Source organism: Epinephelus moara, chromosome 13, assembly GCF_006386435.1.
Source record: "Epinephelus moara isolate mb chromosome 13, YSFRI_EMoa_1.0, whole genome shotgun sequence".
Classification (NCBI taxonomy): Eukaryota; Metazoa; Chordata; class Actinopteri; order Perciformes; family Serranidae; genus Epinephelus; species Epinephelus moara.
This window is the reverse complement of record NC_065518.1, coordinates 4579944-4595282: the sequence shown is the minus strand read 5'-3', so window position 1 is coordinate 4595282 and position 15339 is coordinate 4579944. Positions and strand designations below refer to the sequence as shown.

At 43.3% G+C, this 15339-nt stretch overlaps 1 protein-coding gene across 1 annotated transcript in view; it reads right to left on the bottom strand.

Annotated features, from left to right (window-relative positions):
- Positions 1-5201: 5201 nt before the first annotated feature.
- Positions 5202-15339, bottom strand: part of ankfn1 (ankyrin repeat and fibronectin type III domain containing 1) — a 151861-nt gene continuing 141723 nt past the window's right edge. Inside the window, exons 23-26 of the mRNA XM_050060779.1 lie at positions 11160-11382; positions 10886-11078; positions 7332-8126; positions 5202-5872 (exon numbers count right to left, since the gene is read on the bottom strand). Of these exons, the coding sequence (XP_049916736.1) occupies positions 7358-8126; positions 10886-11078; positions 11160-11382 (1185 nt within the window). The 3' untranslated portion in view covers positions 5202-5872; positions 7332-7357. The remainder of the gene's footprint in view (positions 5873-7331; positions 8127-10885; positions 11079-11159; positions 11383-15339) is intronic.

Below are 15339 nucleotides of genomic sequence, written 5' to 3'. Positions count from 1 at the left end.
CTTATAGAAGCTCAGTTTTAGTAAGTTTTCCAACTTTTGCCAAGAGGGAACTTTAGATATTGCTCCCTAGATTATGTTCACCCAGTTTCATGCAGATCGCTCAAACTTCCTAGGAAGAGATCCATTTGAAGTGTTTTTCANTATAGAAGCTCAGTTTTAGTAAGTTTTCCAACTTTTGCCAAGAGGGAACTTTAGATATTGCTCCCTAGATTATGTTCACCCAGTTTCATGCAGATCGCTCAAACTTCCTAGGAAGAGATCCATTTGAAGTGTTTTTCAAAAAATTCAAAATGGCGGAAAATCTATATAAGCGGAAGTTATGGGTTCTTGAGGCAAATGTGTTCCTCATGAGGAGACACATCTCTGTGCAAAGTTTCATGTCTCTACGACATACGGGGCATGAGATATGTCCAATCAAAGTTTGCAATTTCAGTCGGTTGCTATAGCGCCCCCCTTTGGCCAATTGATGTAATATTGCTTCATTGGCATCCTCCCATGAGCCTCTACCACTGTGCCAAATTTCACATGGATTGACCAAGTCAGTGAGGAGACAAACGTGGAATAGACATCAAGATCAAGATCAAGATGCTTTATTGTCACAAGATAATGTACAAGTACATACACTGTGAAAAACTTATGTTGGGTCTNTGCCAAATTTCACATGGATTGACCAAGTCAGTGAGGAGAAAAACGTGGAACAGACAGACACACACAGAGTCAGATTATGATTCAGCACACTGAGTACTTTTACCTTTGGTACTTTAAGTGTATTTTAATGTTGAGTAGTTTTTGTAAAACATCCATGTTTCCATCTGTCTGTCCTTTTCAATGAGCTGAAACGTTACAGAAGTGCTGGTGAAACGAGGTGCACTTATCTTGCTGCTGTCATGGTAACCAGTCTTCAGAGTGGTGCTGATTGGAGGAGAGCCTCAAGTGTTTTTCACAGAGAGAGACTTTAAACAGGAAACAGTTTAAAGTAAAATGACATGAGAAGTAGAAGTAAGTGAGACGATGATCTGTAACTCACCACATCCTCTGCAGCTCTCAGGTAACTCCTCCTCTGACTGGCAGAGCTTGACTCAATTACCCAGAATGCCTCAGATATGGCAGCAAGGACGAAGCAGTGATGAAAAGTGACACACAGGTTGTGTGTTTGTCCTGAGCTGAAGAGTTTTACCAGCATCGTTTCTTCAGGTTAAAAAAATCATTTAATTATCACTACTACTGAAAAGTTTATAATCAGCTGTTTCTTCAATAACAGAGAAACAACAGTATAATTCAGACACTGAATGTATTATTATAGAGTACAGCTTTGTGGCAGGTGACCTCCGTCCGCAGCTTCTTCACCGACGTCTGACAGAAGACAAACTCTCAGGTTTAAGTGCACAACATCCAACATGAGACACTGTTTATTTCAGTTGTTAAAATACATCCATTCATGTGAGTTCAGGTTGCAAAATGTCAAAATGCATGAAAACACTGGAGCCTTCTTTTTTTTTTCTTTTTTTTTAAACGCAGTCCATAGGAAAAAAAATATCGTCCATCTGCTGCAAATAAATTAAAGTCAGAAGTGGCATCAAAAATATACAGATAGAAGTTTGTCTCAGTTTGTTTGTGTGGTAACAAAAATACTGGAGGTGAGGTTGTGTGTCAGAAACATGAAGACAGAAATAAATACATGAGCGTGTGTCACATTACGGGCTGAAGATCGGAGCCCTCACAAGTTAACAAACAGTTTCTGAGTCGTGTGTTTGGAGACACCTGGCTGAAGCTTCAGGTGGGGTTTAACATTCCAGAATAAAAGCCTTTCTCTACATAAACTGACTGAACACCTGAGGACGAACGTTCAGACTGAAGCCTCGAATGCAAACATCAACTCAGACAAAAACAAAATCCAACGTTGTAAATCTGAACTGCTGCAACTTCTCTTGCCACCAATCAGACATCACAGTCAGTTAGTGAACGCTGACTTAATTACAAGGTTTGGTTCATTAACACCGGGGTTTGATTTCTGTTTCTCTGGTCATTTATTTTATTGGTTATGAAAATGTTTCAAAAAGTTAAAGAGATTTTAATGATGCCGGTGAGAAGAAACTCGAGCGGTGAGGTGATCAGACATGTTGGATTCAAACTATCGGACAAACTTATTTTGAACTTGTGTTTTTACTTATTAAATTAATTTTTATACATATTTAATGAGCACTGCTGGAAGGAGCCTGAGGTCTAAGATTTGCGGACTACCAATGACGACTCCTTCGTGAAACATTTGTTCTGAGAGTTTGACATTGTGAAGTTGAACAATTAAAAAAACTAGAAAAGCATTCGGAGAGCGCAGACCTCCGCCAAGCAGCTCGGATTTCCCGCCATTTTATTATTTTATCCACTTTGCTTCAACCGATCACCACCAACATTTTATCACCTGTTCCTTCTTCCATTATCAACCTTTCCTGAAAATTTCATCAAAATCCGTTCAGAACTTTTGGAGTTATTTCGCAGGCAAACAGACCAACGCCAACGAAAACATAACCTCCTTGGCGGAGGTAATTAAAATTTATACCTGGCCTCTTGGGAGATCCCGTCACAAGTGGTCAGCGCTAAATACAGGTATAAACAACCACTAAGATGCACTGTGATCACTCAAACCACTTGCCGAGGTGGTCTGGGACGCATTTGACCACATGTCTTTTGTGGTTTAAATGTTAAGGCGCCCTGATGCGTCCCTGACAAGGATATAACATGAAAATATGTCATCGTTATTTTGGTGACGGCACTCTAACACTCTATAACTTGCCCATTCTTACAAAAAGTTGGACGAAGTGTTTTGTGACCGTCCATCGTTTTGCCCTACGGAAGAAGACATGGTGAATTCTGCCGACAGCGATATCTCCAGCTGTAGCAACACAACTAGCGAGCATGCTAGTGAGACTGTGGGGCCGTTTGACCTCCTTGTTTAAGGGACGTAGGTAGAAATAAAATCATGACAGACACAGGTGTGAACGGCGATGTATCTCAGCTGTCCACTTGTGTTTGGATCACCGAAATGCGTTTTAATACCAGGTGTAAACAGGCGCTATGACACGAGTCTGAAAATACTAAATTCAGACAGATTAAAGCCTAGTTCACATTTCACGATTTTCACCGCAATTTTGACGTGGCAGAGGATCTTGAGAGCCACCTTGGGTCGGAGGTGAGTCGGCAGATAGTCTGCCATGAGGAGTCCTGATGTGTGAACAAGCCTACGAGCAAGTTGCCCCCGCGTCTGTGACTGGGACTGGATATCTGGCATGCTAGAAAACTGGAGAAGTCTGACACAGCTGACAAAGAGCATCAGCCAATGAGAGGCGGGATACGTCCCACGTCAGCACGCAGGAGGACGGAAGAAATGTGAGAAGCACAAGCCGCAGGGTTGCCAGGTCCGTTTATTAGCTACGACTTTGGGCTTTTTTCTAAAGTGGAGTTACTTATTTGGGTTTGCTCTCTAAACATCACCTTTCTCTATATATATCTGTTGCTTCTTTTGGGCTTGTTTCCATAGCCCTGGTTGCTTGTTTCTCTCCCAAGATCTGGCAACACTGACAAGCCGGCCGGCAAGCAACAACAACAATGGTGGCGTCCACAGGATCACGGGGAGCACGGTGGAGAAATCTTGTGGTGTGCACACACAGGTCGTAACGCAGTTGGCGAGACTCCCGCTGACAGAAACACGTCGCCAGGTATGAACACTCAAAAGAATACGATAGTAATTGATTAATTTTAGTCACACTTTTAGAAATGTTTTTATTTTGTTGTTTTCATTACAGGTCAGGTTGATAATCAGTAATATGTGATTTATGTTATTTATGTTTTCCTAAGAGTATATTTGTGTCTGTCTGTGTACATGAACATATATTTCCTTTTCCTTAAATTTATTTTTTCATGCATGAAAAATGTTTGCGCATCTTCCATACTGTAATTTCTCTGTAAGTTGAGCATCTGTACATGAAACAAATTTGCAAAAACAAATCAAATTTTTATCGAGAATCGTCTTTAAATCACACTGAGTCATTTTATGTTTTCTAGCAGACATGATTCTGAAAAATCAAATTCAGAATCTCAATTGTTCATTTATGATCAAATCTCAAAACTAAATTTGGTGACGCATAAAATAAATATACAATGAACCTTTAAATTAAACAGTACGTGACGTGAGAACACACTCTCAGTCTGACCTCCACATTAAATGTTTAGAAACTGTCTGATCGTCTGACCGCTCGTGTTTCTGACATTTTTTCCGTGACATTGCCACTTTCTAAAATCTGATAAATTAATTTAATGTTATGAAAACAGAAAGAATCAACCAGAGAGTAGTTTAGAGTTTAAACAACCGATTTTAAAATAATATTAAAGAAACAGTTTTGGAAATATGTTTATTTTCCTTCTTTGTGAGAGTGAGATGTGAAGATAGATATCTGCAAAGAGATTCTGGAGGTTAGCTTAGCATGAAGACTGTTAGCAGAGGGAAACAGCTAGCTTGTCTCCACGTTTCTTCATCAAGAAAACAAACGAAATATCACATGTTGATTAGTGGGAGCATTTGTAGCTGTTTCCCACTGCTTTCATTCTTTATGCTAAGCTAATTTTGGTGAAAATCTAATCACCTCCAGGCTCTAGCTTCAAACTGAACGTACAGAAATTTGATCTTTTAACTCTCCTTAGAAAAAGCAAATAAACATATTTACACCCACCGAAACGAAGAGGCGGCTGCAGTACGACTGAAGGATCACTGCAGTACGAGGGTTGTAGAGTCAGTCTGGTTGTAACTTTAGTATCTGAGCTACACATTCAAACACAGCCTGTAAATGGAAACTTCATACAGTCATTAATGAGAGAAGCTGCCACAGTTAATGCCCAACTGCATCAAATATATTCAATTAGCTTTTATTCCTCGATGTGCAAACATTAAAAACGCACTCTTTAAAAGGCCGTGCATACGTCTGAAGAATCTGGAGTTTCACGTCAGAAATTAAACGGTTGCAGTGTTTGGTGCGCGTGGAACATAAAACACACCAGCAGCCTCTGAGGAAACACAACAGCCGAAAACAGAAAGCAACAACACAAACACCATCAGAGTCTGAGAGGCAAAGTGCAGACTGATCCTGACCCCCCCGAGCTAAACCCCCACACCCCCCCCCACCCCCCCCCCGACCCCTGACATCGTCATGCTGAACCAGGAGGAGGCACGAACTGGACACAAAGCTTTAGTCCAAAAACCAAAAACAAACGACAGCTACAGACTACTTCATGCCGACAAAATACAGCTCTGACTATTCATCAACGTCTCAGGTAAAATATCTTTCATCGGAGACTAGAAAAATACTTTAAGGTTTCTGTAGTGGTCTGTGTTTAGTGACTCATATATATATTTATATCATCTCTTTAAACTGACCACGTTAAACTCATTGGACCACATTAGAACCTGCTGGGAGCAGCTCAAAGGAACAAAGACGGGATTCAACCACACAAACAGACTCAACTGTACATTCACTTCAAGTAGAGGAGAATCCATGCTCTGAGGACGGGCCACCAAATCATCTAATCGAGAGATTTGAACTAAACTGGGGAAAAACTAAATCAGTGGAAACAGCTTTGTGTTTTTGGTTGACGTGCAGAGTCAAAGTGTGCAAAGTTCCTGGTCAGAGGAGAAGAAGAAGAAGAAGAAGAAGAAGAAGCAGTGCTCGGTTTCTCGTTGCATTGATTATTTTCTTTGTAACAGTCGATGCCATGGGTTCTGAGACTTGGCGGAGTTGAACCAGCAACTTTTTAGTTTAGTTTACAATCTATGGAGGTCTGAAGGGGGGGGGCGGCTCGTCGAAACAGGCCCGGCCAATCAGCACTGTTGTTGAGAGACACAGACACAGAGAGAGAGACAGTGGTGATTTGAACTGATGTTTCGGTTTGACACTTACAAAGTCTGAGAGCATTTTAAAGCTACACTGGGCAGCGACACATGGTGCGAGCGTTTTAACTGTGAACTCAGAGGATCGTCCTCCCCAAAAAGTGACCCTATAAGTCGTTTGTACAGCAGCTTTAATGACTCATATTTACGTCTGTTGTTAAGTGGTGACCTGTAGTGGCTGAGTAATTATGACGGGAGCAAGGGAGGAAGTCAGGTGACACAAGAGGTCGGGGTGGACGGATGAGTCAAACAAAGACAGGACTTTTAACCATGAGACCAAAAGTCAACGTCGTCTTATTTTATTTTTGTGTAACATACTGTCGCTGGTGGGCAGAAACCTTGTAATTTTTTTCCTTAAACGTGCTTACGTGCTGCTGTCACCACTGGGTGAATTAGAGCTGCTACAGCCACTACTGATGGTCCGTTACCTTTCCTGGAAATTAGCTGTTTTGGAGACACAAGCTTTTCCCAAGAGAGACGATGGTTAACTTAAATTATTTATGCATGTACTTAAGTTACATAACAAACTTTTCCTAAACTAACCAAACTGCGACCTTTCCAAAATTTAACTGCGTGTCTGAAACTGTGCCTATTAAAGGTTACACTCATCGTTTTGTGAGTCATTCACAAACGACCTATTATGTTGTTAAGGTATCAGGATGTGATACAAAATTTAGTCCTTGATGAAAAATGTTCACTCAGTTCTCATGTGTTGATTCGTCACTTTTTACGAAGTGTCTTGATGTCATTTGGACAAAAAGTTAAAATATGCGACTTTAAAGTTACAAAAGATTTTGTGATTCACGCCGATGAACGGAAGAGATTCTGTGACTATAGTTAGAGAGAGGGAAGATACACTACAGTTACAGTTTGTTTACAACCTGTAACTTTACAACCAGCTGAGCAGCAGAAGGTGTGAAGTGTTAATTATTGAAACGTCACCTTGTTTTTTATCTGGAGGTTTGTTTACAAGAACTATCGCAGCTCTTAACAGCTTTCTGCTGACCTTTCAACCATTATCATGAGCATTAAAAAGCCCAAAACAGACGAGAAGTCATTAAAACACGACGGATGAAAATATAACAACAGCAGAGGAGGACCATGTGAGGTGCTGAAAGCTTTTGACAGGCTGTGAGTTTTGTATAAATGTGATGTAAAGTGTATTTTTACACTCTGAGTGACCTACACTCAATACTGTACCTGAAAGCATCCTGTGTAGATACTGACGCAGCTGCTGCTCGTGATAAGCTGTTGTTTTATACGCAGTCAGATAATAAACGAGAGGAGAGATGAAGGATCTGACGACACGTTTGTGTGCTCTGGCGTTCAGTGCTGAGGATCTAAACTTCTGCCTGGTGTAGCTTTAAAAGCTCAGGTGTGTCTGAAGTGAACCGACCTGCTGCCTCCAGCTGCTGTCCCACTCTACAGCGTGCTGCTGAGTATCTCTGACACCTGGGCGTTTGTTTGGTCGTCTGAGTCTACGTCCTGTGTGGCGGCTCCCTCTGGCTCCTCCCCCTCCACGACCACCGACACGCCTGCAGCCTTCACCACCTCCTCCTCCTCCTCCTCCTCCTCCCAGCCTCTCCTCTCATGGCCCGGCGACAGCTCTTTGCAGGGCTCCACAAAGATCCTGCGGACGTGGGGCCGTGGCTCTCGGTGTCGGCCCTTCCGGCTCTCCAGGACGCAGGAGGCGTGGCTAACATAGGTGGTGTCCCCGGGCAGAGGCAGGTCTAGGTCCAGCTGCTTGGTGTAGATGCCTTCAGATAAAGATCCTGTGTGGCTCTCCCCGCTGTGGCCCCTGAGCCAACGCTGGGGCCCGCTGAAGTACTGGCCCCGGTGACTCCTGGAGAGCAGTTTGCGTTTGGCGGGGGGGTTGGCGAGGGCCCTGAGGGGGGTGACGACGCCGTCCTGGTGGCTCTTGGACAGCGAGAGGCCCTCCAGAGTCTTGGTGGTATCGGACAGCGCTGGGGAGAGGGGGAGGGACAGGGGGAGGTCTTTGGAGAATCTGGGAGAGAGGGGGAGGGACGGCGAGGTGGGGAGGGTTCTGGAGAAGGACGGAGAGCGAGGCAGACAGGAAGGAGAGAGGGGGAAGTCTGTAGATAGAGAGGGGGAGTGAGGGAGGAGGGGGGAGGATTTAGGATCTTTCACCGACGGGGACAGGGGGAGGTCTGTGGGGGGGCAGACGCTGTACCTGAGAGACGGGAGGAAAACATGATCCATCAGATTTATGACGGGGACACAGAGGAGGACGTTCATGTCCCGTGATCGCACACAGTTCCAGTTTCCAAACAGACCAAAGTTCAGACTGTGGTTGTTGACTGATGTTTGAACTCAGCAGAGACTCTGACTGGTTTTTACAACAGCAGGAGTTTAATTTATTTAATCAGATGGTCAATTTATTTGTCTGATGACCAATAACCATCGTTTTACTTTTACTAATGTGAATCTAAAACTAACACATATTAAAATGAAACTCTGTAGGATCTTGAAGAGACATTTCATTTAAGATTTTATCAGACAGTCATGTCGGGGTGTGTGCCTCTGTGAACCAGCTGCAGTTACATTTTAAATTCAGAGTCATGTGTAGTCACGACAGTTGACACTAGCCCCTTTTCCACCGCAGGAACTTTTCTCATTTTGAAAAACCTCTGCACATTTACACCGAAATTAATACTATCAATACATGTGTTCAGCAGCATGAACATGTAAACATGTAGACAGTGATATTTAATATGCTCCGTCCACAGTCTCTCATCCACCGACACTAACGTTATGTCAGCACACATGTGAGGACAGCACACTAGTCCAGCTGATAGTGAATTGTTACTAATAAGCTGAAATGACAGCTGTCTGTATGGAGAATAACTTAGTTTGACACTTATCTTAAAATACTTTTAAAATGAGCTGCTGGCTGAGACAAACAGCCCCGACTCTACACCAGCACTAATGTTGCCATGTTACCAGTAAACAAGCTGGCGGAGCCAAATACAGGACACACGACGAATCATCTACGTCATCACGCTAATTTGAATACATTTTCCAGAACCTTGAGGTGTGGTGGAAATGCAAACCACACAGATTACCAGGAATTCTTTTACCAAGGTAAATAAATTCCTGGCAATAAAAGTTCCAGGAAATGTTGGTGGAAAAGGGGCTAACGTTTCAAATGTTGCTGCAAAGAAGCAACATATTCTAAAACATGGATGCTTCACACACAGAAGATCTAAACAATCAGCACAGTTTCAAGATTAGTGTCACTAATTCAGTATCTGACCAAATGTCTCCCCTTCTGTTCCTGAGATATGACATTGAGTAACGGCCAGAAAAGTGTTTCTACTGAACATTACGTGAAGGTGATCTTCGACATGTTGGATATAAAAAGTCATCACGTTCATCCTGTCAGACGTTTGCGTGACATTTTGTCATAATTAACACATGAATTCTTGAGTTAAGGCAAAAACATGTCTTGTGAGGTCACGATGACCTTTGACCACCAAAGTCTAATCTAAGCCATTTTCAGTGTCTCTCTGGCAGTACATCCAACCAGTATGGTGAGCCGATCTAGGACCTCCGCATGCAGCTTCTTCACCTGCAAGATCGTCTGAGACCAGCCACTTCCCTTGTTCTCACTTCCAACTTGTCAAATACAGCTGCGTGGTCAGTGGTCCTACCCTTTAGCCCCTCTAGCATCAGTTATGGACATGTCAATTTCCACTTATTACATGCGGCAGTGCCTTTTAAAACAAACTTTTTTCATCAGAGGAAACAGGATTAGGCAACAAAACTACTTAGTTAAGTTTAGAAAGACAATCATGGGTTAATATAACCACGTTTGTAACAGTAACTTAACGAGTGTGTCACCTGATGATGATGTTAGTTTGAAGCTTTGGGGCGATGACCTGTACTAAACCAAATCCACACACCAGTGCCTACGTCAGGTGGCTGCAAAAACTCAAGTCGACTTTTGATTTCACACGAGACACAAATACTGGTCTCTTGGGTGAAAGTGTGGTGTGTGTTTGACCCATCCACCATCCTTCCCTCCTGCCCTACTCAGACGTTCTTGCTCTTTCTATGTTACTGCCATGGATGGGATTACATTGGAGTAAGTTAAAAGGCCAGTGCATCTAATGCAGACGCTTTAAGGTACCTTGTGCTTTGGTGAGGGAAGCCTAAGGGCCACTGACCAGGCTGATGTATCGGAATGAGACCCCAGGGAATGAGACAGAGTGTTGAGGCTGGTTGGGTGTACTGCCAAATTCACAGAAACAACACTGGAGATGTCTGACGGTTGAAAGTTCACAGGCAACAGCTCTGGTGGACATTCCTGCAGTCAGCATGTCAGTGACACGCTCCCTTAAAGTTGTTGATCAAACTGCACATTTTATAGTGTTGCTTTCTTGTGACCATCCCTACGCACACCTGTGTTACATAAATCAGACAAATATATCATGGATTATGTTGGCAAAGAGCTCACTAACATGGATTTTAACAAATTTGTGAACATCTGAGAGAAACAAGCTTTTTGTGTTGATAGAGGAAGTTTTAAATCTTAACTTCAACTCACAAAAAATGGGAGTGAAGACAAAAGTGTCTGTATTTTTCTCCCATTTGCACGTTGGTGCCTGTCTTTATATTTTATTACACCTTATGTGTCTGAATGTTCATTATTCATTGTTTTTGTTTTTGCACCAGGGAGCAGGTACAGCACTGTATACAGATGGATGAAAATAAAGTCTCTTATCTCTTAATCCAGACTGAATCATCCTAAAATCACTTTGAAGCAAACATAGCTGGTGTCAGTCATTAGAGATCCTCATTAAATGTACGATCAGACAAAGTTTGAACAAATAACAAATACATCACTTCCATTAAAGTGAGAATATGAGCAGACGTACAGTTTGAGCTGCTGCTGCCAACGTGTTCTAACAACAAGATGAATCTTCTCACCTGAGCTCGTGGATCTGGAGCACGTCGGGAGCGCTGCCGCCCAGAGAGTGCAAGGCCTGCTGGGACAGATCCTGGGGTGGGGAATAGAGCAGGTCCAGCTCACGGGGGCTCAGGGCGTCGCTGGAGTCGTAGTCGCTGTCTGTCGGCAGGAAAACCTCAGAGGATCCGTCTTCATCTGAGCCGAGCAGAGAGTCTGCCGGCAGACACACAGAGAGAGTTTCATTCATGTGTTTTTGATTTAAATTTAACCTGGAGCTCCTGAGCGACGACTCACCGCTGATGGCTTTCCTTCTGCGGAATTCAGGTGAGGGCGAAGGTGTGGGCAGGTAGTCCATGTTCGAGGAGGTGGAGTCAGTCTTCTGCTGCCCAGAGTCGCTCTCCGTAGCGTTGGCATCCACCAGGCAGGTGATCGGTACGCCGCCGCGAGGCTGCTTGTAGCGAGCGTACTGCAGGGCATCGGTGATCCAGCGGAGGTCACGACGCATCTCGTCCAGTTGCTGTTGGTCAAAAGACGGCAACATTAATTAACACTCCAGTGTTGGACAATGTGAGCACACTGGATAAAATAAGTGAGATGGCCACCGTGACGTCACCCATTGGTTTGTGGAAGCCATGCGTTTGTTATTTCGACCGTCGCCTTTTGGAGCCAGAAGTAACCATATTTGGACAAGAGGGGAACTAACCCTAAAGGCACTTGCACATGACCAGCGTTAAAAATCTCTTGATGCCCACTGCGCCATTGTTTGCCTATGGAAGCTGGCATTTACGCTGACGTCGGGGTACTTTTCGACTTCGACTTGAGGGCTTCACCGACGTTTTGACGCAACGCCAAAAGTTCAGTTTTGTTGTACTTCGACCCCGTTTGACGCTGACCTTTCCATGCAGAGCCAATGATTTTACAGTATAACGCAGGCGGGGTGGAGACGGGGCGCGGAAAAATGTAAAGATCCGACTGCATAATGGAGGAGATATCAGCGTTGGGTCAAGCGGACGACGAGCGCTGCGGCGTCGGCAAATCGGCAATCATGTACAAGTGCCTTAACGCTAGCTGTTAGCTTGGTTAGCATGTTGCATTTACAGTCTATGGTTTACTGTGATAATGCTAATGCGAAGGAAGGGAACCAAATGCTGAAAAGCCTTCTTTAGGCAAGACTTCAGTCAGGAACATTTCAGTGAAAGAAAACTTTATTTCTATTTGCAGTATTATTTTTGGCAGTATGGCTGTGTTCCATTGAGTTTGACATCATGTCCTGCCTGAACTAATTAACCTTCATGACCTGAAAACACACTGACACAACAAAACCTATGGCTGCAACTATTCCCTGTGAATCTGGTGTTACGCCACAGTTATGTTACCGAACAAACATTGCCAACATCGCCAAACTTATCTCCTCAAAAAGATCTTTTCTTTTACTCAAACATAAAACAAAACTCACGAGCAATAAAAACAGAAACAAACGGGATCCTTGGCAACATACAAACTATGAATGAGCAACACAAATAATAGCATTCATGTTCAGGGGGGTAAGAAGACGTTGAAAACTTTTCTGGTCCTATACCCTCTCGGTCATCAAACACCGGTGCTTTGGGTCTGCAGCTCATCTGAACAACCAAACTAAAGTGTCTGTATCTGAACCTGGGAATGAGACTATCAACTGTCTTTCTCCAGAGTTACTCACAGCACCTTTAAATGTGCCCAGTGATATTATGGTGCGTTCAGTTTAGACAGATTCAGCCTTACAGAAGGTTTATGAGTCGTTAGTGTAACTTTTTATTTATTCTGGACGATTCAGTGAGAGTTAGACGCATCATGAGTGAATGTGAGTGAGCTGAAAATGTGTGTTTGCTTTTGAGGAGAATGAAGCGTGACACAACGTTAAGCGGCAATTAGCCGACTGTCTGACAGAAAGCAGACACACACACACACACACACACACACACACACAGCGGGGAGACTGACAGCAGCGATGACTCGGCTGGAAAGAATGCCGGGGCTTCGCCGGCAGAGCGAGAGGGAAAAACATGGAGGGGATTCCTGCTCGTCCCACAGAGGGAGGCTGCAGCTCTCAGCTCTCTTTGTTTACCAACAACAACAACAAATACATCAACACATGAACTTTATTTAAAGCTCTACATTTGTCCAGGCAGAGTCAACCCAAATAAACTGATGAAGTGTAAGTTTGGTGACTTTCTTCATTAATTCAGTCTTAAACACACGGTCAATGTATCTGCTGACAAATATCAAATGGAACTCTTCGCTGCCGCCGCCTGCAGCACTCTCTCTCAATACTGGACCACTTAGACACAAAACATGGGAAATACGAGTCCAGATATAAAAACTGACTGGTTGGGACTTGTTGGTTTTGACTTGAGACTAAATCTCTAATTAAATTTTATTATAATGACGTTCATCGACACAGAAACACAGGAGTCACCTGGATAATTTAACCACACTATACATTAAAGTTTTCTGTCAGACTGCACTAAATACTACAATACCCATGAGCCTCAGCTGCGTTTGCTCTAGAGAAGAAGTCAGTTCAGGTGTGTTTGGACAGAAAGTAAAGTGAATGTTACTGGGATCAGGATACTTCAACCACTGAGTCCCTCCCCCTCCATTTTGTGCGTCAGTGTCTCGGGGCAGCGTGTCCTGATTCCTGCTGGGATGGAAGTGTTCGGACTACATGGCTCTTCAGACGAAGGTTTTTCAGGGGCACACAAAGATATTATCTTCATTAATACAGATTAAAAAACTACGATAAGCACCGTATTACATTTACTTAATATCATTTCAATGCATTATGGTCCTTGTTTTAGTAAGAAGCATAACAAACAACAAACAAACAAAACAAACACTGTGATTCTTGCATGACAGTCCTGCATGCTGACACGTTTCCATGCTGCATTTCTCTTTAATAACACTCACACCTGAAATTTAACTTAAGTCCAGCAGCAAAGTTGCTGCACTTCAGGGCCATAAATATAGACAATGCACGCAGTGGGGTGGAGGGGCCCGAATGCCACCTGGTAATACGCCCATGTTCAAAGAAGAACTCACATTATATCAAAAATGGTGCCATTTTCTATACATGCCCTGAAAAAGCCAAACATGGTTTTCATGGAACTCCTCTGCTGACGATACTGATGACATATCAGGGTCTTGAAGGGTTGTCCTATTTCATAGGGGAATATTTCAAGCCCACAAAAACAAGGGGGAGAAATAGTAAATGTTTTTTATACTACTATTTCTTCACATACTTGTGCTCATAATAGTCCTGTCTATTCTTCTGTTTTTCTGCCCTCCTTTGTTATCAGCTGTGTGTCTATTTCTGTCTATGAGCAATAAAAAAACAAGGTCAGATCGATCACGCTGATTCAGTTCCTGCAGAAAAGGTGTTTCCACTCGAGCACGTGTTGACCCACAGATTCACAGGCCACACCTCTGACAGGAACACCCAACAATAACAACAACTAAACAACCAAAGATCATTTTCCTTTACGACTGTGACAGACTGTGAAATGTTTCAGACTCGAGGAGGTTTCATTTCCCTCTGGGAGAAAGGGAAAGTTGAGTGTGGTGTAGAGCTCCACGCTGCAGCGCTGTGAATATGATATAAGGAACTTTCCATCTGCAGCTGATCAGACTCTGACAGCAGCTTCACAGCTTTGTGATTTAAGACAAAGTGAGATACACAGACAGACACACAGACGTTTCCAAGGACGAACTGCAGCTACAGCAGCTCTCTCTGCTCAGCGTCACTTCCCACAAACCTCACTCTGTGCATGTGTGTTACTGTGTGTATGAGTTCAGTGAGTGGGTGTCATGGATACTGCATCAGTTCCCGATAGCGTTCACTGTACGGGATGCCAGTATACAGACAGAGACAAACTCTAGTCCTTGACATCAGGTCCTCTTTAGAAAGTACGTCCCCTCACTTTCAGGGTTTATCTGACGTTTGCATTCACAAAAAACACAACAAAGTTTTCAATTTCAACACAAATATCTTGTCGTCGTACTATATCCAATTAAATAGAGTGTGCCAGTAATTCCGGAACTCCGTTAGCGCTTTTAGCACTTCCGGTTCTCCCGTCTAAAAGTCAATACGTTTTTTGAATGGGATTTTGGTCAAATGCCTCAAATAAGGTCTGTGGTTAAGCGAGTTTCAGGTTTTGTTCTACGACATAAAACACGTCAGTAAATACCCTACTTGTGAATTTTGAAGCTTTTACGTGTCGTGAAAAAGGCGGTTGCTAAGAAGTTGCTCAATACGACTACAAACCCTGTCGGGGACATTAAACGTCATCACCCCCGAACAGGCGAGAGTGCTGGCAGTCCGCCATTACAGCTTCTTATTTAGCTTAAACAGTCCGATTTCCCCATTATACAATGTTTTTAAAATAAAGCGGCCGAAATCAGTTGAAAGCTTAGTGGCAGTGACGTCAAGAGTCATGCG